Consider the following 25,638-nt stretch of genomic DNA (forward strand, 5'->3'; position numbering starts at 1 on the left):
GCTCGTCGCTGCGGACTGAGCATGCGCGGCTCAATGTGCCTGTTTTTCGTAAGCGGTCGCTGCATCGTTTCAATGGGGGCTCACGATCTTTCTCGGGTGCGATTGTTGGCAGGACTCGGAGGAGCTGGTTTGTTCCTGTTTTTGCTAGTCCTGTATAGAGTCGGGTCCGAGTTGGAGGTGGGTTGGCAAGCCAGATAATAATAACAACAACCAGTTATATAAGTCTCTATACAGCAGTGTTCAAAAGGCTTTACAGTGATTTTGCCATTTTTAGACCGTATTCGCATTTTAATTCGCTCAGAGGTAGGTTCTGCTGTAAATAAGACTGCCAGATTTTTGCGTCACAGATCTGATAGTTCTAACCGTGGGTCTGTGATTGCCCTAAGTCAGTGTTTCCCTACCTTGGCAACTTGAAGATATCTGGACTTCAATTCCCAGAATTCCCCAGCTAGCATTCGCTGGCTGGGGAATTCTGGGACTTGAAGTCCAAATATCTTCAAGTTGCCAAGGTTGGGAAACACCGCCCTAAGTGATTTTTGAGCAAAATAATTATTGTCTTGTCTATTGACAAACTTAAATCATTATTTGATTAAGAATTCTTGAAATAGGTGAGAGCTCTGGTGAAATAATTTTGGATATTGAGTCCAATCAACCAATAATATAATAATAATAATAATAATAATAATAATAATAATAATAATAATAATATCAAATTTGCCATTATCCATTTTGAAGATGTGTTGAATTATAATTGCCCTCAACTTCAGGCAGCAGGATCAGTAGATTAATATGACATAAAGTAATACATCTAAAACACACACACACAAATGATTATATTGCTTAGTTCATTTAGTGTATTGTGTCAATGGAAAACGGAGCAAGGACAAACATGGCAGTATTTGGACATACTTTACACATTAATTTCTGTATTTAAAATAAATGTATTAGCAAATGTATGAGTTTATGAATTGAAGATTATAATAGATTAGAGAAAAGTATTTAAAAATTTCAATAGGTGAGTTTATTGAAAAGTGTCATGGAGTGTCAGCTGAAAATAAAACCAAAAAAGGAAATGAGACAGAGTAGTGGGAATTGAATGGCTAGGGCTCTTGACAGCTTAAGTAAATATTATTGATACTGCGGGGAAAGAAATATTTGGAGACTAGCTTGGGCCAAGTATGCAAAGTTAATAATATTCTTCTTTATATTCAGAATATAAAAAATACTCAGAATAGAAAGTTAATTTCTTTCTTTAAAGAGAAGAGGAAAACTTGTGTCTTCTCCCACATACTACTCTGCCTAAATTAAAAAATATTAAAGTTTGAGCCTGGCAATTCTCTGAACAGTTTAAGACATTTGCAAAGGCTCGGTATGAGGAGAGGGGATAGCTTTATAAAAGTTCTTCTGGTGCCAATTAGAGTGGTATCCTTGTGCCCCAGCTGCTATGCTTATCCATAAATGGTTTTAATTTACTTTTCTCCAGATAGTTATAGCATTCCATTTTGTTGTGTCTATCACTCTTTTTGCTACGCTGAACTTCAACCTCTGAGGAAGTACAATGCAGTGGGATCCGCTTCCCTTTTTGTGTTCAAGTTGAAGCTATGGAAAATCTGAACTAGTGTCTGATGTTTAGGAATGGATGCAGTGAAAGCCATACACTAAAACCTACACCCAAGAAGATTTATATTTATATTCCCTATTTCCCTCAGTTCCCCATAGGGTATATGGGATAGGGATAGGTTTGCCTAACCTAGAAGATGGCTTTCATTTGTCTTTTAAATGGAACTGTATTTTTGATATGGATCAGTTTTAGGTTTTAAGGATATTAAGGCCTCATCTTTCATCAGGTGCTGGTCCAGCCTATTTTAATCAGAATAAGGATAATTTAGTACAGTCATAAGAACTTAAGAAGGGCCCAAATAGATAGGACCAAAAGCCTAGCAGATCCAAAATCCCATTCCATTACACGTATCTAATTAGATATACTCGTATTTTTGGAGTATAAGTTGCACTGGAGTATAAGACTCACCTTAGTTTTGGAGGAGGAAAATAGGGGGGGGGGATCTACCGACCAGGTATTCATCTGGCTAGCGTCCTTACTCTGTTCAGCTTCAGCACATTATTTTATCCCCAGGATAGGGCTGAAAAAGAATATTATTCAGAGAGAGTAACAATGAAAGAGCCTGCAAGCTGGTAAGAGCTGGAAGCTTTTGGGGAGGGGGGGAGAAGCTACATTCAGAGTATAAGATGCACCCAAATTTTCCTCTTTTAGGGAGGAAAAAGGTGTGTCTTATACTCCAAAAACGACTGAAGCAACCACATCTTATATTCAAAATGAAATAATTTTTGATTCGTAATGTTCAAAATGAAATGGCCCATGACTCTGGAAGGTAATGTATTCCTCTCATGACTGGTAGCTGTTGTTGGCTGATCCTTGTTTATAAAATTGATTGACTTAATGAACTCAATCTGTATAGTCTGGAGGACAGAAGGAAAAGGGGGGACATGATTGAAACATTTAAATATGTTAAAGGGTTAAATAAGGTTCAGAAGGGAAGTGTTTTTAATAGGAAAGTGAACACAAGAACAAGGGGACACAATCTGAAGTTAGTTGGGGGAAAGATCAAAAGCAACATGAGAAAATATTATTTTACTGAAAGAGTAGTAGATCCTTGGAACAAACTTCCAGCAGACGTGGTTGGTAAATCCACAGTAACTGAATTTAAACATGCCTGGGATAAACATATATCCATTATAAGATAAAATACAGGAAATAGTATAAGGGCAGACTAGATGGACCATGAGGTCTTTTTCTGCCGTCAGTCTTCTATGTTTCTCTCTTTTTTCGACTGCCCTAGGTGACAGCCATCATCACTACATAATTATCACAAATTCCATTAACTGCAATAGGTCCTGTATAAAATTTTATGTCATTTCATCTGTTCTTGAATCACTGCCCAGTTTTATTGCCTCTAGATTTGTCCATATGGCGCACTTTACTGCACTTCTTGACATTTTTTTTTTCCGTTTAGTGCTTTTGGAGAAACAGGTATGGCCCAGCAAGATGTCCCTCAAGGGGAATTGCTCTAACTGTGCCAAGAATGTGTAGATTATAACTCCTTAAATTAGCCAATATAATTATTGCTGAAAATTCTAGGAGTCAATATCATAGTAGGGCATTCAAGGGAAAGATGCCCTAGTCCTCTGATAATTTTGGTTGATGCTTAATGCTTTTTGGTGTGTGTGTGTGTAAGGGGGGATGTTCCTTAATTTCTTTTTTTTGGGGTGGGGTGGGGATTGCAGTAACCAACGCTGTACAATATACTGTACAATATTCCAATTGGGATTACATCTTTTCTTCCATTCAATCAATCATGTCTGATTCTTGGAGACTGCCTAGCTAGACAAGGCTCTGCCATTTCCTTGGCAAGGTTTTTGGGAAGTGGCACTGCCTCCTTCATAGGACTGAGGGAGAGTGACTGGCTCAAGGTCACTCAGCTGGTTGGGTGCCTAAGGTAGAACTAGAATGGTCTCCTGGTTTCTCGCCTGATGCCTTCAGCACTATACCAAACTGATTACAAAATACATCCATGCATAATCCAGAAGTGTAATATTCCGTATTTTGCATTCTGAATTCAACTAATATTTGCTTTAAAGTGCTGTATTTTTCAGAGTATAAGATGCACCTTAGTTTGGGGGGAAGAAAATAGGGAAAAAATAATTTGCCTACCATGTAATTCATTTATATATTGGGGCTCTTTTGGATTTTTTTAAAACTTAAAACTGTAATTTAGATTGCGAAATATTAGATTTGTTACTATGTTTTGTTTACCATTGTTGTGAGCCGCCCCGAGTCTACGGAGAGGGGCGGCATATAAATCCAATAAATCTAATCTAATCTAATCTGGCTAGTCAGCTTCAACACTTTAGTTTGTGCCTGCGTGCTTTCTTTTTATCCCCTAGTTAAGGATAAAAATCAGTTTCTAAAACATTTCACTTCTCTATCTCTTCAGAGAGAGAAACCATGAGAAAAGTAGGGGAAGGGAAGACCGGTTTGCTAGCTAAGCATGGATTATCGCTCCACACCTTAGCACCTCATTAGGCCTGAAAAGAAAGGCAGATGATTGCTTGGTAGCGAAGGAGGGAAGATCACTGGTGTTAGGGCTAAAAAAAGGCTTATAACGCACATAAGCCCAGCTGATTGTTGGAAGGAGCAACTGTGAAAAAAACAGGCAAAGGGAAGATCTCTTAGCTAGCAAAGCACAGAAGATGGGCTTCATGCATTAGCACCTCATTACAGCTAATAAAAAGCTTAGTAAAAGCTACATCCGGCATATAAGACACACCCAAATTTTCAGCCTCTTGCTGGGAAAGTGCATCTTATACTCTGAAAAATACAGTATTGGTTGTGTGTTGTTTAAGTGCCCTGTGTACTGAAAAGCAGCTTTGCCAAGGTGTTTCTCAGTGCTTTTTATAAATGACAAGTTCAGCCACTTCACAATCAGTCGTAATTAATTCAGAGCACCTCACTGTATCACCTCTGATGTTGCAAAGTTTTGTGCTAATATGCAGGGCTCACAGTTAATTAGCAAATCTGCTACTTTAACATTCAGTTTCCCAATCTGAAGGGAACTTTTTGAATGATTTCACTTTTTAATTCTGAATTATTTATGCGTAAATAAACTCAAGTAAGATTTTTGGAAGCCTGCATTGTGTGTTTTTTCCCCCCTTGAAGGATTTATATTTACACTAGCCTACTTCTGTTGAATATCATTTAATTGTAATGAGACTGAAACTCCAAGAAGTCTCAGATTTCCATATTATGGAAATTATGGAAAATGCACTTGAAACGCATCTTTTGAAAAGCTACAGTATATAAACCATGCTTTCCGATTAATTCCTATTCATGTGCTGCTGCTCCAACAGAATTTATCTTAACAGAATGATGTTGATTTATTAACATTACTTTATCTCCTCTAGCCAAGTAGAGCAGCCAAATCATTGGACTTCACAGTATAAATATGATGGAAATAAGTTATACTAGGGTAGCCCAGAAAGTAATGCACCAAATTTTTTTTCTTCAACAATTATTTATTGAACACAATGAAACTTACACACAAGGAAGAATTATGTTTCTTCTACACTCCCTATTTTTCCATGTAATCTCCATCCCGTTCTATGGCCCTTCTACAGCGAGACACAAGGGCGTGTATGCCCAGTCGGTACCACTCCTTGTTCTGGTCATGAAGCCATTTCTGCACTGTGCGAATTACCTCTAATGGTCTCACCCTCTGTGCCCAGAGACTAATCATACTTCTGTCAACTGCAGATTCTCCATAAACTGTACACAAACATTTGTGAATGTTCCCAACAGTTTCTTTCTCCGCAGTGAGAAATTCAGTGATGACACGCTGCTTATAATGTACAGTACATCACTTACAGACACCATTTTGAAACGCTGCAGCTACGCTATCTGTCTGAAGAAACGCAAAATTTACACACGCACTCCTGACAATTCAAAAAATGTATATCTAAAGTTTCACTTTCGAACCATTACTGTAGGCTGAGGAGGAAAAACGTGGTGCATTACTTTCTGGGCAACCCTTGTAGTTTATGAGTGTATGGATATTCCAGTTTTTGTCTGTATTGCTGTCGGTGGTTGATTTCTGCAAAGCTAAGCTGGGTAGGTTGCGAAGGAGACTTTTACACATGTAAACTAGACTAGAAAGTTGAGAAAATTTTGAAGAACAAGAATGGAAAATCAGTTCCATATTGTTGCCAGGTATGTAAGTAGTCCTCGACTTACAACCATTTGTTTAGTGACTGTTCAAAGTTACAGCGGCACTGAAAAAAGTGACTTACGACCATTGTAGCCTCCTCGCGGTCACATGATCAAACTTGGGATGCTTGACAACTGACATGTCTTTATGACAATTTTGGTGTCCCGGCGATATACATCACCTTTTGTGACCTTTTGACAAGCAAAGTCAATGGGAAAGCCAGATTTATTTAACAACCATTTTACTAACTTCACAAATTCAATGATTCATTGACAAGAAAGATCATAAAATGGGGCAAAACTCATATAGCTGTCTTGCTTAGCAGTGGAAATTTTTGGCTCAATTGTTGTGATAGATTGAGCATAATCCGTGTGCCTGTGTCTATGTAGTGAGGAGGAACGGAACTCAACACGGAAGGAAACAGTACTTGCAACCTGGGTGGGGCTGTTTGCAAATGCTTTGAAGGGTTTCTTTTGTTTGTAAATTAATAAAGTTGTTTAAAAGGTGTATGTGTTTTTTTCCTCAGCCGAATCAGTACATATGCCTGAAGAAGGTGGGTTCCTTAAGTTGGACCTAAACATTTGTCTTTTAATGTTCTCTCAGCCTAAATTACCTCATAGGATTGTTTGTTGGGGAAGAAAGGAAACAGTGCAGCGTATAAATCTTATTGAGTCTGTCATCTGCACCTCTATAACTGTCTGGTTTGGTGCTGCAACCCAACAGGACCGACACAGACTTCAGAGGATAATCAGAACTGCAGAAAAAGCCATTGCTGCCAACCTGCCTTCCATTGAGGACCTGTATACTGCACAAAGAGGGCGGGAAAAATATTTACTGACCCCTCACATCCTGGACACAAACTGTTTCAACTCCTACCCTCAAAATGTTGCTACATGCACTGCACACCAAGACAACTAGACACAAGAACAGTTTTTTTCTGAATGCCATCACTTTACTAAACAAATAATTCCCTCAACACTGTCAGACTTTCTACTAAATCTGCACTTCTATTCTACTAGTTTTTCTCATCATTCCTATCACCCATTTCCTCCCATGTTGACTGTATGACTGTAACTTGTTGCTTATATCCTAAGATTTTTATTAATATTGCTTCTTCATTGCTTATTTGACCCCTATGACAATCATTAAGTCGTACCACATGATTCTTGACAAATGTATATTTTAATTTATGTATGCTGAGAGCATATGCACCAAGACAAATTCCTTGTGTGTCCAATCACACTTGGCCAATAAAATTCTATTCTATTCTATTAACAAAGAGGTGGAGTTAACCCTTTCTGGAAAGATCCGTTTACTAATGGCCGGAATGATGCTTCAGGGTAAATAAGACTGCCGTTTAACAGTATTGTTTTTGTGTTTGATTTGTAAGGTGTTAAATCAGTGGACTACTTATTCATTGTGGCAGATACAGAAACCACTCTACAAGCTTGATCTACAATGGCCAAAGTTTTCAGAAGAATTTACTGGTCAAACATTTTGTGTTGCTGTTGATCATCTTCAGGGATTAGTCTACGTGGGACAGGTAAGAAACAACAAGATCAAAATGCTTGTGGAGCAACTATAATAATAATAATATTATTATTATTATTATTATTATTATTATTATTATTATTATTAATTGGATTTGCATGCTGCCCCTCTCCGTAGACTCGGGGTGGCTCACAACAGTAATAACACAATATATAACAAATCTAATAGTTAAAAGTCACTAAAAACCCTTATTAAAAAGAAAACATACACACAAACATACCATGCATAGTTGTATATACAGTGATCCCCCGCTCGTTGCGAGGGTTCCGTTCCAGGACCCCCCGCAACGAGCGGGTTTTCGCGAAGTAGCGCTGCGGAAGTAAAAACACCATCTGCGCATGTGCAGATGGTGCTTTTACTCCCACAGCGCTAGCGAGGAGCCGAAGATTGGGGGCGGCGCGGCTGTTTGCCGCCGGCATGGAGGGCTTCCTAGCAGCCCCCCAAACCCGGGTTGGGGGTCCGGGGGGCGCTGGCTCTCGGCGCTTTCGAGCTGAGTCCGGGAGCGAATTCGCTTCCGGACTCAGCTCAAAAGCGCCGATAGCAAGCGGCAAGGAACGGCTTGTCTCGGCGCTTTCGAGCTGAGTCCGGGAGCGAATTCGCTCCCGGACTCAGCTCAAAAGCGCCGATAGCAAGCGGCAAGGAACGGCTTGTCTCGGCGCTTTCGAGCTGAGTCCGGGAGCGAATTCGCTCCCGGACTCAGCTCAAAAGCGCCGATAGCAAGCGGCAAGGAACGGCTTGTCTCGGCGCTTTCGAGCTGAGTCCGGGAGCGAATTCGCTCCCGGACTCAGCTCAAAAGCGCCGATAGCAAGCGGCAAGGAACGGCTTGTCTCGGCGCTTTCGAGCTGAGTCCGGGAGCGAATTCGCTCCCGGACTCAGCTCAAAAGCGCCGATAGCAAGCGGCAAGGAACGGCTTGTCTCGGCGCTTTCGAGCTGAGTCCGGGAGTGAATTCGCTTCCGGACTCAGCTCAAAAGCGGCGAGAATGAACGGCGTGGGCGGGCGAAGGGCGGGTGGCAGCGAGGAGTTTGCGTGGGCGGTGGGGAAACTCCTCGCTGACGCCAGCAAGAGGGGGAAGACTCAGGGAAGCCGCCCAGCAGCTGATCTCCCGGTTGCCATCTACGCATGCGTGCCCATAGAAAAAACGGGCACGCATGCGTAGATGGTATTTTGACTTCCGGGTTGAAAAATAGCGAAGTACCCTGTTCGCAATGGTTGGGGACGCAATAAACGGGGGATCACTGTAGATGTAGTTATTACATTAAGGAGATGAACAATACAGTATTATAATCCTGCATTATTCTGCTTCAGGTTATTTTTTTTTAAAGAAAAAAGCTAATTAAGTGCAGATTTATCGCTTGACATAAATAACTTTTTTTTTCATTCACACATTTTGGGTTGGTTTACCGCTTTAAAAGCTTACACACTGTTACTTTACATTGTTACAGGATTTGGCTTAGTAATGATCTAATTATATTGATGAATTATTTCTTAATTACATTTCTTAGCCTGCTCAGTTTCAAAATGGGCGGTTTCATAACAGTTAAAATATATTACATTAAAAAAAAACACCTCCATGTCTTTTTCCTGTAGTTCTTCAAATTACACACACACAAATGTACTTGAAATTAGCAGCTCAATAGCAACATTTTATAGCAGAATATTTTACAGCATCTGAGATTGTCTAAAATATTTATTCTTCAAATTCTACATAGAGCCCTTTATTTGGCTTCTGGAGTCTGTGGCTCCTTATGACAACATAAAAAAATCATTCTCAGCTTTATTACTGTCAAACCTGTTTCAATAACCTCACTTTATTGTCTATTGTCTATCCAACTATGAGTTTTCACTGAAAAATGGAGACACTTCCAAGTTAAAAGCTAAATTTTATATTTCCAGACATGTGACTGTGTTTTTATTTTGGCAGCTTTCTTTCAGTTGCATCCAGATTCTCTTATTTCAGCATCTGATAGTAACTTTGCTCAGATGTGCGACGTTTTCTCACAATTTTCCTTTGAAGTCTGCAATCTGGTTTGCATAAGATATTGGGACTTGGCCTAAAATACTGTTTGAACCCAGACCATAAGACAAGTTTTTTATTAGTTTATTCAATGGTGGTCCAATCCATCATCTGAAGCATATGCTAGCATATGGATTTTGGAGTTTCTAAGAAAATAGTGCAGGGTAGCAAGAATAAATTGGAGCTAATCCTACATAATTGAGGATTGAATTAGGGACACAGAGGAGTGGGCACATTACCCCTTCCTGATGTGCTACTAGCATTATTACTGGTTTGTGGTTTGTGTTCTGGTTTCTGGTATAAATTTAGCAATTACAAATAACTCTTATTAAATGCATCATTTCATGAATAAAGAAGCTCCATTTATTTCTCTGCTGTCCTGTAATTCAAACACATTCCATACAGACACTCGGTCCGTTGTCTCTCTTAGCTGCATTACTCACATTCCTCCTCCTGCTCCACTTAGTAACATTTATTTTCCTAACAGCATAACTTTGAAAAACAGCAGAACTGACTGTTACCAACACAGAATACTTCTGCTTACTCTAGCGCGGCAATAAATACATCCATTTTCCCTTCGGCAATGTTGAAACTACACCCTTCTTCTCCACTGACCCCCTGACATGCCAAATACATCACTACAGTATTTAACCCATTCCTCTCCTTAATATCTTCTTCCAGACCTCTGTTCTCTACGTTTTTGGGCCCTTCTGAATTTAGGGTTAACCCAGCGAGCGTCTGATTCTCCCTCGCTACATCCTGAACTCATAGCCCCATCCTGTGGCTGGCCTCCCACCTGTTCTACTACCTGTAACCCCGGGCCCCCCACTAATTCATAAACACTATCTGAATCCGAGTCCTCAATATCTTCATCATCCTCCAACTGATCAGGAGTATGTACAACAGTTTGTGGCTATGAAAATAAATCAGAAGATCTGGTCATTTATCCAATATAAAAAGGCAGAAATTTTGATTGAAGACTGGGAAACCATGCCATGCCATATTTGACTTTGTACATATTCCCTGACTAAATGCCTTACTGTGATCCACAATATTTAGCCTGTTGTGTGAACACATCTGTAACTAATGCAGACTCCATTTTTTTCAATACATTTCCCCAAGAGGAATCTGATCATTTCTTTCCTTAAATTATACAGCCAACCCTCTCACCTGACTCTCTAAACCAGGGGTCTCAAACTCGCGGCCCGCAGGCCAACTGTGGCCTGTGGGCCAATAGTTTGCAGCCCCCACCTCAATATTTATTTTATGTATTTGTTTATTTATTAGATTTGTATGCTGCCCCTCTCCGTAGACTCGGGGCGGCTCACAACAGTGATAAAAACAATACATAATGACAAATCTAATAATTATAATCTAAAATAACAATAGTACATTTAAAAAATCTAAAAAGCAAGAAACCCTAATATAAAAAACATACATACAGTCATATCATGCACAAAAACTACATAGGCAGGGGGAGATGTCTCAGTTCCCCCACGCTTGACGACAGAGGTGGGTTTTAAGGAGTTTACGAAAGGCAAGAAGGGTGGGGGCAGTTCTAATCTCTGGAGGGAGCTGATTCCAGAGGGACGGGGCCGCCACAGAGAAGGCTCTTCCCCTGGGTCCCACCAGATGACATTGTTTAGTCGACAGGACCCGGAGAAGGCCAGCTCTGTGGGACCTGATCGGCTGCTGGGATTCGTGCAGCAGAAGGCGGTCTCGCAGATATCCTGGTCTGGTGCCATGTAGGGCTTTATAGGTGATGACCAACACTTTGAAAAGTTTAATGTTAGTGCAGCCCGAGTTTGATACAAATGGTACTTTTCAGTGTTGTGTTTGGAGCTGAATGAACCTATCAATCACAGTGGCGTATATTGCTCTCCATAGCAGAGCGCATTTCTGACCTGTCAAGTGACATTTATGATCAACTGTATGAGAAAGCAAAATGTTTCAGTGTATACTCAGTCGCTCTTGATGAGACCACAGACATCACCGACGCTGCCCAGCTCGCAATCTATGTCCGTTAAATGTTAAAGAACTGTTAATACAGACATTATTATTACAGAATCTGAATAATAATAATTACATTTCTCTAATCAGCAACTATATGTGGTTTCTCCAGTCTTCTATATCTGCTGTATTATTATTATTTTATTTATTTATTACTGATTGATTTTTTTTCTTTATGAATTTTATGAATTTGAACTTATGAATTTGTTACTTTTTTAATTTTTAACACAAAATAAGATGAAAGAATAAAGACATTTGATAACATTGGAATGTTTTTGTAAGAGTGTTTTTTGTGGAAAACCTAATGCAGCCCAGCCTCACCCAGACTCTACCTCCAGCGGCCCCCGGGTAAATTGAGTTTGAGACCTCTGCTCTAAACCTTGCATAAGTGAATGTGCTGTTTTAAAGTTTATTGGGTATTTTCTTAATAGCTTAAAAATCTAGAATAGTGAACCAGCTGCTGTACTGTTTGCTCAATCTCTTCATAGGGACAGCCCCAACTAGTCTGTCTTAATGTCTAGTTTTCTAATGTAAATCTGGCAATAAGTACATAAACAGGTCTGTGTGTATTTTAAAACCACGATGGGCTCATACTTTTCAAACTGAAGTGGCTAAAAACAATTAAATATTGAGAGGGCATTGTATAATTGGAGCATTTAAAGATCAGAAGCCCAAAGCCCTTTAAAGCCTGAAAATGTGTAGTGTCTGATTTTTTTAAGGCATGTAATGCATCTAAAATTAATCTGAATTCCCACTGTTGTAATTACAAATTTTAATAAAGGTGCTGTAATAGAATTAAAATTGGCCTGGATTCTCAATATTGAAAGCCCGCCATGGTAAGACAGATTGATAGAAGGAAAATTGAAGACCAGACAGTTCAACTTCTGGATCTCTGATGAATTGTTGGAAAACGTGATCTGTTTCCCAGCTGTAACTTTTGCAGATTATACCAACGTGGCAGAAGCAGCAGAGGCTAGCTTTCTGTAAAGAATTTGCTTTGGGAAATATTTTGTGACTGTCAACTAGAGACATAAGTAGAGCTGCCTTTTTGAAAGTAGTCAATGAAATTTTGATTAGTACAACAGTTCTAACCAACTCCAGCATTATCTATATAGAGAGATATAAAAGCCAAATTCTACTCACTCATCATGAAATCTCCAGCACTGTAAAACCTACAAACTTGAAACTTGGCACATATGTTCCTCTAGTCTTTTAGGTGCTCACTAAGAAAGGATTTTTCGAAATGACCATCAGATTATTAGTATTTCTTATACAGTATTATTTTAACACACTCTGAATCTCATTGATGGCCTGCTACCAGAATGGTAAGATGCTATGTTCCGGTAGCGATTTTCAGGATGTGTGCGCAGTTGTGTGCCCCTGACATGCCCCCGCATCAGATTTCACTTCTGCGCATGCACAGCAAGCAAAATCTTGTGTGAAGATGCTCGCATGAGCGAGATTTCAATGATTTTTGCTGATTTTTTGCTTCTGCGCATGCATGGCAAAAATATCAGTGAAAATTGCCGAAATCTCGCTCGTGTGAGCGTCTTCACGCAAGATTTCGTTTGCTGCGCATGCGCAGAAGTAAAATCTCATTCTGACGTACATGGAGGGTTCACCGGTAGCACCGAAGGCTACAGGCCTTCGCTGGCTCTGATGCTAAAGAGTTAGACGTTCTACTCCCCCTCCCCACCTGAAAAGAACTCTGTTCAAACTTGCCTTATATTGACACGCTCTGATGCTAAGGTGTTAAACTTTCTGCATATATTTTCAAGTGTCAATGGATCAAACCCGATCCTGACTACTCATTAATTTTCAAGCTTTAACTGTCAATTTGTCAAGCCCGATCACATAGTTTCATAGCAAGGCAGGGGTATCTAGCTACTACTACTGGTATATGCCCTAAGCCAGTATTGTAGAATTGCTGATGAATTATTTGGGGCAGTTAAAAATTATTGGTTGCACTCTTCAATGTACTTCCTAGCCTGTGGGCTTTGTACTTGAAAGCCCCCACATCTACCCATTGAACCATTCTAAGAGTATGGCAGGTGGCTAGGAGACCCAGAGCTTTTTTTGGAGGGTGGGGGAGTCATCACTCTCTGATAGGAATGCTTATGAGAATTCAGGTTTTCTGAATTCTTCAGTTGCTCTTCATTTGGGTCCTATCTCTGTATTGTATAATAACGTTCTCAATTTGGGGAGAGTACCTATTATTAATGCTAATGCATTAGCATGCCAATGTATGTTAGCTTATTAAGCTAAAATACATTAGCATGCTTTGTGATTAAAAAAACAGGTTGAAATTTCATTTTTTTATGGACATTTTAAAGAGAGCCAAGTTGGTGTAGTAGTTGTCGCGGTTTGTGAGTGATTAAAGTCCGTTAAGACATTAACCCCGCGGAGGCGATAGATAGAAGCCTTTAGTCATTTGTTCAAAAACAAGATTTCTTTATTATAAAAGTAGAAAATAAAACACGTCTCGAGGGACAATGTAACAAATATGTCTTCACATGATAGAGGTAGGAAAAAAAATGGAGAATGTTGAGGAAGAAGAAGGAAGTGATGTTAGATTTGGCAGGATATTACATCATAATAGGAGGATCTTAGTAAGGCACACACAGTTAACTCTTTAATTACTAAATGTCTCTGGGGCTGGCAATTTCTCAGTGTGACAGTGGTTAAGGCATTGGATTGGAGACCATAGGTCTAGTCCTGCCTAGGGCATGACACCATTCCAGGTAACCTTGGCCCAATCACTTTTTTATTCCAAAGAAGTAGACAGTGACCAACCATTTCTTGCCAAAAAAACCTACAGGGTTTAGTTCAGGCCAGCTGAGGAATTCTGGGAATTGAAGTCCACAAGTCTTAAAAGTTGCCAAGATTGGAGACCCTGGTCCAGGCAATCACCAGGGATCAAATAGGACTCAAAAGCATTAAACAACCCCCCCCCCTGCGTTTATGTGGCAGTAATGTGACCAATTGAGGAGTGAATAAATAAAGCAGTACTGTTTGGAAATAATCTGATCTCTGCGCTCTATTTATGAAATATGCTTAAGTGACATGGATGCAAGGGCAGGTTTGCATGGTGCCAAGTTTGTGGTATTTTAATCCAAGCACAGAACTTAAAAATAATTGGATCTTTTAAAATGTATCGTGATACTTTAATTTTTTTTACCGTGCTTTTAATTCAGCCTGTTTTAGTTCTGCAAAAATTAATCTGGAAACCTCTATTGTTAAATATTGTACATATAGTATTTCTCTTGTTTTATAGCTCTTTTGGAATGTGTAATTTAATTTATTTTTGGACCTGTGGTTTTTATTTAGATACATTTTGTTTGTCCTTCAGAAAGGCTTCTCATTGAATAGTGAAGTAAATAGATTAAATTTGCATTTATTGGGACTTTCATATTAGGTATCTGAATCTTAAATGTTCAAATATCGAAAACAAGAGGGAAAAGCTGTTGTCTTCTTGGGCTGCTGTAAAACTTTCTGAAAGTACTTTCTGTATCTTGACAACAATGCCTTGTGCTAAATAATTGGGTACCTTTTTTACATTTGGCATTCCAAATGCAGAATTTCCCAGCCAACATGGCCATTGTTGAAAATTCTGAAAGTTAATACCTGCATAATTGAAGGATGCGTGGGTTATGGAAAGATGGACTAATTTTCTCAAAACAGCCGTAACAATGTTATCAATTAGCTCACAAAACTATGGATGTCATGTCCTGTACTGTTACATTGACTTTTCCGGCAACATTAATTTCTGTGGTCTCCTTGGACCCACCAAATACTTAAGTTTTATATACCCTGTTTCCCCCAAAATAAATCACTCCCCGATAATAAGTCCAATTGGGCTTTTGAGTGCATGGCAATAAGGCCAAGCACTTATTTCAGGATTGAAAAAAATGTAAGACAGAAGCTGCACTGGCACATGTTGAAACCTGAGAGAGGCGAAATGACTAGTATTTATTAAATATATTTAGATTCCTTGTTTGTTTTTTGGAGGTAACTATACTGTACTTGGTCAAGCTCTTTGGAGTTACAATAGAAAAATGCTTAGTTAAGGCTATTTACTGTATAAGGAGTATAATGAAAAAAATGGTTTTCTGTCTGCCATACCTTTCTGATTCTCTCTTTTGTTATCTTTGTGCACCTTGAGAGAGGTAACGATGACGTGCCAAAGGTCTTAGTATACTCTGAGGAAGGCTATCTTATGCAAACATGGAAAACAGACACCATTGAGATGCCCCATGGAATCTTTGCACTGACCACACCCAATGGAAGCTCTGTGTGGATCACAGATATTGGAAATGGTACGTAGAGATATTGTTGTTTAATGCGGATAAAGAATGCTGTTGCGTATCTTACATTTTGCAACGGAAGTGTATTTTGGATTGAATTTAAGTTGAGATACTGTCCTTGCCCAAAATAAATTGGAACCCAAGATTAAACATATAGATCAGACATATTTACAATAAACGTAGATTGTATCAGTCTACCGTAGACGGTATCAGTACTCATCAGATATTTCAGTTTTCAAATCCCATAAGCGCAATTTTGAGTGTGGACAAGGGCAATGAAATCTGAAAGATAATCATTTAAAGACATAGTACCAATATTTAATTTAAAAAGCATCAGTAATGGGAAATACTCTTGTCACCATTCAATTCAATTCAATTTATTAGATTTGTATGCCGCCCCTCTCTGAAGACTCGGGGTGGCTCACAACAACAAATGTCTGCATATAATAACCAATATTCAAACCTAGAATGAGTGTCTTCAAAACTCAACAGTTGGTTAGGTAGCTTATTTTTGACCTAGGTTGACCCTCTTCTACCATCTTATTTGTTTCTTAGATTTTCTTCCATACTCTTAAGCCATTATCCCTCTTTTTTTCAGATAAAAGAGGATAATGATCTTGTCATCTAGAACATAATAGAATATCAAGAGTTGGAAGGGACTTTGGAGGTCTTCTAATCCAATCTCCTGCTAAGGCAGGAAACCCTACATCACTTCAGACAAATGGTTATCCAGCATCTGAGTGACAGCAAGCCATGGGAGCTTCATCACTAGAGGCTCTCAAGAAGAGATTAGACTGCCATTTGTCAGAAATGATGTAGGGCCTCCGGCTTTCGGGGGGGGGGGCTAGATGACCTATAAGGTCCCTTCCAACTCTGTTAAACTGTAAGTCAAGCATGCTTCCAAGTCCTTGATGTATCTATTTTATCTCCATAGTGGGTTTTCAGTGATAGAAAAATATGGTAGGGATATTTAATTGGCATCAGCAACTGGTGTGTTTTTGGAAATTCTGTGAATGAGACGAAGTGATGGCACATCCGTTGCAAGTCCCAAGATCTCACACATCTTGTGAAAGGTTCTGCAAGTGATGCCCAAATAAGTGTGCAATTTGGCTATGGTACAAGCTTATACAGTGCAGATAGCCGATGACTGCATTCCTGTTTTAGTAAGGCATTTCTTCCCATCAGTGGGAAGAAAGGGGGTTATTAATGGACAGTAGCATTGAAGAGCATTGTGAGAACAAAAGAGAACCAACTCCCCCCAGATATTAGAATTGCCCCCACCCTCCTTGCCTTTCCTAAGCTACTTAAAACCCACCTCTGCTGCCAGGCATGGGAGAATTGAGATTCCCTTTTCCCCTAGGCCTTTACAATTTTATGCATGGTATGTCTGTATGTATGTTTGGTTTTTTATATTAATGGGTTTTTAATAGTTTTTAGTATTGGATTGTTATTGTACGTTGTTTTATGATTGCTGTTAGCTGCCCCGAGTCTTCGGAGAGGGGCAGCATATAAATCCAATCAATCAATCAATCAATCAATCAATCAATCAATAAAATAATAAAATAATAAAATAAAACAAATAAATAAAAGGCACATGGCACTGTGGCAGACCATTTTCAGTGTCTTCACAGGTATAGCACTACAACTGACATAGTCACAGCCTGATTCTTTTTGATGCTTGACACCCCCCCCCCCCCAAATTCTCTTTCCAAATATTGCAGCATGGAGTGTTTTAATTAAAATTCAATTATATGGGGTATCTGTAGCTTGCACCCATATTCTTGATCAGAGTTATAGCCATGTTCTTTTCACACCTCTGCAGATTTTTGTTGTTTATTCAAATTTTCAGCAGAATGAAGAAGAAAAGGAGTTGCCAATCAAGGGATAGTGAGAGAAAGAACAGGAACAAGGGTTCATTATGAGCAACTCTGTGATGCAGAGCAAGAGGTTTCTGTACAGGTATTCCTCAACTTACGAGCGCAACAGAGCCTAAAATTTCTGCTGCTACTAAGCGAGACATTGCTATTGAGTTTTGCCCCATTTTAGGACCTTGCTACAGTTGTGAAGTGAAGCCTGCAGTTGCTCAGTTAGTAACACAGTTGTTAATTGAATCTGGCATCCCCGTTGACTGCTTGGCAGAAGGTGATCACATGACCCCACTACTCACATGCAACCGTCATAAATATGAGCCAGCCGCCACGTTTTGATGATATGACCGTGACTCATAAGTGTGACAAGTGGTCAAAAGGCACTGTTTTCAGTGACGTCGTAACTTTGAACGGTCACCACACAAATGGTTATAAGTCAAGGACCACCTGTACAGTAGTACCTCTAGATACGAGCTGCTCCACATGCGAGTATTCCAAGTTACGAGCCACGAGGGGAGAGAAATTTCTGTACCAGACCCGAGCTCAAATTCGGGATACAAGCCGAGCGTCCACTAGGTGGCACAAGAATCCTTGCTTTTGGTTATCTCGGAGGGGAAAAACAAAGTCTAAAGCCATTTGTTCCAGATACGAGTTGTTCGACATACAAGCTCCCTTCTGGAAAGAATTAAACTCGTATCTAGAGGTACTACTGTAGTTAGAATCCAGAAGTTCTATCAGTTTGCCTCTGAAGAAGGTAGGGAATAAATCATTATTTTATTTATTGATTGATTTGATTTGATTTGATTTATTTGATTTGATTTGTATGCTGCCCCTCTCCGTAGACTCGGGGCGGCTAACAACAATAATAAAACAGCATATGACAAATCTAATATTTAAAATAACTTATCTATAAGACTTGTGACCTTGTTGGAAACTTCTCCTCGAATGCAGGGAAATATGGACATACAGTGAAACAGTACAGCCCTGTAGGTGAACTCCTTCAAGTCATAGGTACTCCAGGTACAGCAGGTTCCGATACAGACCCTATACAGTTTGACCAGCCAGCAGAGGTTTTTGTGGAATCAACCGGAAACATTTACATTGTGGACGGTGACGGAGGACTAAATAACCGCTTGCTCAAATTGACAAAAGGTAAGCAGATGTACTGGTAGGCTTAAAACGTTGATGCTGGTTTTTATTTCTAATGTGCCGATTGTACCATTTCCTAACCAGATATGTTGATTGGATCAGCGGCTTTCAAACTTTTGGACACCACGAACCGGTTCCATGGAGAAAGGTTTTTCTGTGGACCGGAGGAGGCATGGTTTAACTTACTACCTGCATCCTGCAGATTGGGTTTTATTTATTTATTCATTCATTCATTCGATTTTTATGCCGCCCTTCTCCTTAGACTCAGGGCGACTTACAACATGTTAGCAATAGCACTTTTTAACAGAGCCAGCCTATTGCCCCCACAATCTGGGTCCTCATTTTACCCACCTCGGAAGGATGGAAGGCTGAGTCAACCTTGAGCCGGTGATGAGATTTGAACCGCTGACCTTCAGATCTACAGTCAGCTTCAGTGGCCTGCAGTACAGAACTCTACCTGCTGCGCCACCCTGGCTCTATACCGGGGTTTTGCTTCTTTGTGTGGCCTGAGCCGGTGATGAGATTTGAACCGCTGACTTTCAGATCTACAGTCAGCTTCAGTGGCCTGCAGTACAGAACTCTACCTGCTGCGCCACCCTGGCTCTATACCGGGGTTTTGCTTCTTTGTGTGGCCTGGTTTGTCCCATGCTGTGGCCCGGTGCCAGTCCACAAACCAGGGGTTGGGGAATCCTGGATTGGACTATAATGTATAGAAAATAAGACTCATATCTGGAGATATAAGGCTGGGAAAGGCTGCCTTAGTGGCTTTTTCTGTGATAACGGAACACATTAGGAGTGGTTAAGTGGTTTGTGTTTGATACAATCAGCATTGGCTGTTGACCACATGAATGTCTCCATGTGGTTTTCTTGGCAACAATATGCCAACCTTGTCTTCTTTCGGGAATATTATTTTTAAACTTTACAGTCTAGCCTACAATGATGGGGCTTCCAGGCAGCCTCTCATTTTCAAGCATTAACCAGGTTCAATCTGTTTTAGCTTTTTTGAGATTGGCCAAGGTTTTTTGAGGTGCAGCCTCCAAATGTTTACAGAGATTATGAGGTTCTAAATAAGGAAATGGAGTTTTCTCCCATGTACTGTACCTCAGTTCTTGGTGACTCATAGATGATGATCTTAGGGCCTCTGCAGGTGTAAGCCACTGATATGCATACAATTAATGCTGCAAATATATTGGTACCTTACCTTTTTATAAGATTCAAGTACTTTTTCAGTAATAATCTGGTGATATCCTAAAATCTTAAACATATCTAAAACAGCATTATTTTGCAGAGTGAAAATAGATATTATATTAATAGTCAGAAAGCTGAAATCCTAATATATTAACACAATGGAAAGCTAGATTGTATCATTTAATGCAGTGATTTTTAACCTTTTTTGAGCCGCGGCACATTTTTTACATTTACAAAATCCTGGGGCACATTACCAACCAAAATGACACTCTGCATATTGGTGAAAGATAACATGTTTTTTTCTGCATTTTTATAGCACAAATATTTTTCCTAATGTTAGGCCCTCAGTTTTCCTCAGGCAAACCTGTTGTGATAGAATGGCATGGCTATTCCCTACAGTATGTTAAACTCCTTTAAATTGTGAGGTAAATGTTTTGGTTGCAGATGAGGGCAAAATGTTTGATCTTTGGTTTGCTTTTGTCCAAAAGCAGTTTAGTAGTTTTTAAAGAAAAAAATGAGTTAAAACTCTGATTGCACTTATTTTTATATCCTTTATATCAGAGATGGTTTCCTCCCATTTCGGACTGGTTCTCCCAAACCAGTAACAAACTACTGGTAATGTCACAATGATGTCACGGAACTGGTTCGATCAGTGCCAGTCCATGGGTGGCGCCATCTTTTTTTTTTTAAAAAATTGAATTTTGTTTTGAATTTTTTTCTGGGGTTTTTTCTTCTGTGTGTGCAGAAATTGAGTTTCTGGCACTGAACATGTGTCGCCATCTTGTTTTCAGCTTTTGGGGGGGGGATTTTTTTGGCTTGTCACTGTGCACTCCACAGCGTGGGAGGAAGCAATCCGACGAGGTAAGTTAGAACCCTCCTCTGCTTTATATCCTGATGAGGTGTATGGATTAGCAGTATAAAAGGTCCATACATATCCCTGGACTGTGGGTTCTCTCCTGCTTTTGTTTTAATCCTGATACTGTATTATACTGTGAACTCATTGCAGGGAATAATGCTGGATCAACAACTTTTTACCCACAGACTTGAAGGTTCTTTGGCTACGTGGAGAAAATGGTTCTGCTCCTACACAGTTCAGGATTCCACACAGTGTGACTGTGGATTCGGTTGGGCGGGTAAGGGAACAGTGATAATTTTGACATGATAGCACATGTTAGAATGCCACTAACCACATTGATGGGGATACTGTTGGTCAAGCTAACTGCCATATAGACTTTATTGTCTCAGCTCTCGATATGTGCACACAATACATATACAAATGGAGGAGGGTTTTACTTGTGCAGTTTGTCAACTGGAATTTTTTTTTAAATCCCCAGCCCTCCCTCCGCTCCCCATGTCCTTAAAAGTAATGGCTGAACAATTGCCTTGATGGATATTCAAACCATTTGGGTGGATTAAAAAGTTATACATATTGCTTGAATATCAAGATTTGATTCCTTCCCAACATAGGGTAATGAGATGCTGATTTAGAGAGCAATATGTTTAAAGTTAGCAAATGTTTGTATTTCTTTCTCGTTGCACCAGGTCTGGGTTGCAGACAGAGCCAACTGGAGAATCCAAGTTTTTGATAGAATTACTGGGGAATGGTTAGGATCTTGGGATAAGTGCTTCACAGAAGATGGCCCTTACTCAGTAAGGTATAGTATCTTGTCTGTATGCATGCCAGTTGTGTGTCCCTTGGATGGAAGAGAAAAACTTTTCAACTAAGTATAGCTGAACAAGAATCCCTTTGTGTATATAATTTCTGATGGTTTCAGTTTCTAGGATAGAGCCAGTTAAGAGTTATATAACACATTGAACACACTGGCGGGGTTCACCGACAATTCACACACCCCTAATTTTGAAACGCGATCACCTTAATTATAAATTTTTCATAATCCATATACTTTTTGAAAGTGACCTGCCAGCGAGCAACAGCGAGCAATTGGTAGTCCTGGCACTATTTTTGTGACTTTGACCTTGAAAATTTCAATTTCACATTCCTGGAAAATACCATTAAACTGCCTGATATTTTAAAATGGCATTTGGGTGGGATCCAAGTATTCACTGAGTGGAGTTGGAAACTAGCTAGAATGGGAGAGGATATCTGTGTTTGTTTCACATCCGCACACTCACTCCAGTGTATTTTATGCTGCCAGAAAGGAAGGTTGAGCTCTTAGAAGGGTAGGTAAGATGTGGATGAAAATTGTTTCCTCAAGCGAGAAACTCCACGTCCTGTTTTGGATCATGGACAATTTGAATATTCTATTTAAATGAATACTTGCAGTGAAGAGGATTAAAGTGAGATTTAATGCATTTTTTAATTGACATACCCTTTCATGTGGAGTAATCTCACACTATTTTGGAACTGTATGAAAGAATTATATCTTGTCATGGATCAATACCAGTTTGCAGACCAGCACCAGTCTGTGATTCATGCTTTCTTAGTAGTATTTTTTTAAAAAAAAAAAATACAAAAATACTTATATTTCTTATATTCAGATAATACCTCTGAATATTGACATTTGTGTCCAAAGAACTGCAGTATGATGTTTTTGTTGTTGTTGTCAATTGTCACTTTTCTCAATTTGCACCGAACGTCCCTGTTGAAAATTGGCTCCAAAATACTGAACCCACCACCAATAGGATTTTCAAAAAGTTTGGAACAACATTTCAAGCAGTGTGGGTATCTATAAGAGGCGGCAGCGTTGCCTCAGATCCAACAGAAATGCATATTGCTCACAGAACAAGATATTTAAGATTCAACAATTCTGTTTTTTTAAAGTGTCCTTTCTCCCCCCCACCCTTCCATTTATAGGTTTACTCCGGATCAGCGGTATATAATTGTGGCGCACCTAAATATTAGTAAGATTTCTATCTTGGCAGCCCCACCGGTAGGATTAATTGGGGATTGCATTGTAGTGGACACAATCCAGCTCGCAGGAGAAGTCAAGCCTCATCTTCTGGACATCAGCTTAAGTACTGGAGCTATATATGTGGCAGAAATTGGAGCTGAACAAGTACAGAAATACGTACCTTTGGACTAATGGTACCTTTCATGCCCTACAAGCAAGTGTGGAATCTCTCACCTGATGGGGTCAGCTGCGGTTCTTAGACTCCTCCATCTCACTGCTGATTGCTGTGCTGGTTGGGATGGTGGTGGCTAGGAGCAGCTGGTTGAGGGATTTTGATCCACTGGATGGCCTGATCTCTCCACTTGTGCAATACTTGAAATTACTACTGATGCATTCTGTGCATTTATCTCAGGGATGGGTTTGATTTTTCAGTATTTTAGTCAGGTTTTAAGGACCATGTTTTAATTGTTTTTTTCATATAAATTATTTCTCTCTCAATACAATTCCAAGAGGTTTGTTTTGTTCATTCTTTTAACATAACCAGAGTTACGTGTTACCAGTGGTTTTATTGCCGGCCTTAAATTTGTTTACTGTCAATGGGAGCCAACAGCATGACTGACTGACTGACTAAATAAATAAAGAGGGAGGGAGGGAGGGAGGGAGGGAGGGAGGGAGGGAGGGAGGAAGGAAGGCTATTGCAGTAATCTCCAGGAGCAACTCTTGGTCCATGAACAGATACGGTAACATCTTTGAGACCAGTGGCGATCCCTGTCCACTGAAGGTTTTTCTAAGCACAGCCATTATTCAAAGGCAACTTAAAGTGTTCCTTCAATTGCTGACCTGTCTTCCTGTTACATTTTGGTATAGTATGAATGGATGGTTATTTTTTAAAAAAATACGATAGTTGTGACTGGCCCTACCAAACCAATTCCATACTTTGTAGCTGCCTTGTTTTATACTCATTGGGGTGGTTCTCCATCTTTGAAAGAAACTTTTTCCGAATAGTGAACGTGTTTATTATTATTTTTTTAGCAGACCAGAATTAACAGCAATTTATAATCTGCACAGAAAAGCACTGTTTGGGATATGGATATGTTATAAACATGTTAAAGACAGCGTTATATGTAAACCATTTGTGACTCACATAAATTAAATGTAAAGACAACCAACTTAAGGACAGTGGGTAGAGCCACCACCCTAGAATTGACAGTACCTTTATCACAATAGTGGATTGCCTGTCTTTTTAGAATCAACCATCAACAACAAAGGAATAAGCAGTCAAGAAAAAGGCTGCAGATTGGAGCTCCGTAGAGAGGCCACAAAGGTCTTGGAAATTTATTTCTTTTATTAGATTTGTATGCCGCCCCTCTCCAAAGACTCGGGGCGGCTCACAACAGCAAATGATATTCCAATGTTGAGGTGTACCTATGTTATGATATGGTCACTAGGATTCAAAAACCCAATGACATGTAATCTATCTATCAATTAATTAACATCGTTGTTCTTTGCATCTTTGTTAGTCTGCTCCAAAAGTTTCTGTAAGATGTTAGGATATTAACAACTTTGACCTACGTTACGCTGATTCTGAAATCACAGGAGCTAAAAGAAACCTAGGAGGCAATGGCAAATCACTTTTATATTCACACACACACACACACACACACACACACACACACACACACACACACCGAGTTCCAGCATGGAACTCCTCCTGACTTGGAACTGACCTCTGCATGAGAAATATCTGTTACCTTAATTCTGGAACATTTTCATATTATTTTAGTGAAAGTTGCTCTGGTCAATGGAATAATTCCTCTTTCTAGTACAGGTAGTCCTCAACTTACAACAGTTCATTTAATGACTGTTCAAAATTACATCACCGAAAAAACTGACTTTTTCCATATCCCCGCATCCCCCTTCCAACGACTGCAGCATCTTCACAGTCACACAATCAAAATTCAGATGTTTGACAACTGAATAATATTTATGACAGTTGCCATGTCCCAGTCACGTTTATCCCCTTTGGCGACCTTCTGACAAGCAAAGTCAATGGGGAAGCCCAATTCACTTAGCCATGTTACTAAATTACCAACGACTGCAGTGATTCGTTTAACAACCATGGACAGAAAAGTCATAAAGTCGGGGCAAAACTCATTTTAACAAATGTCACACTCGGGCAACATAAATTCCGGACGCAATTGTGTCCGCAAGTCGAGGACTACCCGTATACTCTTCCCAAAATATTCACAGATATTCTGATATTTCAGGTCCTACAGCTAAAAGAGCCATGGCCTCAGGGCCCAAAGACATTCCATGTGCAATGATTGGATTGGATTTGTATGCCGCCCCCTCCGTACACTCGGGGCAGCTAAAAACAGTAGTAAAACAGCATACAACAATCCAATATTAAAACAGTTAAAAGCCCTTATTGTAAAACCAAACATACATACAGACATACCATGCATAAAATTGTAAAGGCCTAGGGGGAAAGAGTATCTCAGTTCCCCCATGCCTGGCGGCAGAGGTGGGTTTTAAGAAGCTTACGAAAGGCAAGGAGGGTGGGGGCAATTCTAATCTCTGGGGGGAGTTGGTTCCAGAGGGCCGGGGCCGCCACAGAGAAGGCTGCAATGGCAGCTGCACAGGATGGAACTCCCCTTTTATGGCCATTTTGGAACTTGATTCCACATATGGTGACAAGGGCTACTGCTGGCACCTCTTCTGCCAGAGGAGCCAGGAAACTTTGCATTAAGAGGCATAAGCTGTTCAGACCTTTTAACCCTTCCCTTTTTGTAAAAGGAAGCAAGGGCACCAATTTCCCCCTTACTCGGTTGAGTTGATCCAGCATGTGGTGTGGCATCACATCTGCCAATATCGCTCCTGTGTTCCATAGAGAGAAAGATTTAAACCATAAGCAGTCAGCA

The 25,638-nt window shown here is 39.9% G+C and overlaps 1 protein-coding gene across 1 annotated transcript; it reads left to right on the top strand.

The window, feature by feature from the left end:
- Positions 1-8: 8 nt before the first annotated feature.
- On the top strand, positions 9-23,220 carry NHLRC3 (NHL repeat containing 3). Its single transcript, XM_070732752.1, has 7 exons — positions 9-177; positions 7,171-7,323; positions 15,519-15,672; positions 18,480-18,680; positions 20,907-20,998; positions 21,408-21,520; positions 22,681-23,220. The coding sequence occupies exons 1-7, from the start codon at positions 22-24 to the stop codon at positions 22,907-22,909; spliced, it is 1,098 nt and encodes a 365-aa protein (XP_070588853.1). The 5' UTR covers positions 9-21; the 3' UTR covers positions 22,910-23,220.
- Positions 23,221-25,638: the final 2,418 nt, after the last annotated feature.

This window comes from Erythrolamprus reginae, chromosome 1 (assembly GCF_031021105.1).
Source record: "Erythrolamprus reginae isolate rEryReg1 chromosome 1, rEryReg1.hap1, whole genome shotgun sequence".
Classification (NCBI taxonomy): Eukaryota; Metazoa; Chordata; class Lepidosauria; order Squamata; family Dipsadidae; genus Erythrolamprus; species Erythrolamprus reginae.

Excerpts from the sequence above, each read along its gene's own strand:
- NHLRC3 (XM_070732752.1), top strand. The coding sequence starts at position 22 with ATGCGCGGCTCAATGTGCCTGTTTTTCGTAAGCGGTCGCTGCATCGTT. Across the intron at positions 20,999-21,407 it reads CTGTGGATTCGGTTGGGCGG|GTCTGGGTTGCAGACAGAGC; the intron begins GTAAGGGAACAG and ends TCGTTGCACCAG. Across the intron at positions 21,521-22,680 it reads GATGGCCCTTACTCAGTAAG|GTTTACTCCGGATCAGCGGT; the intron begins GTATAGTATCTT and ends TTCCATTTATAG.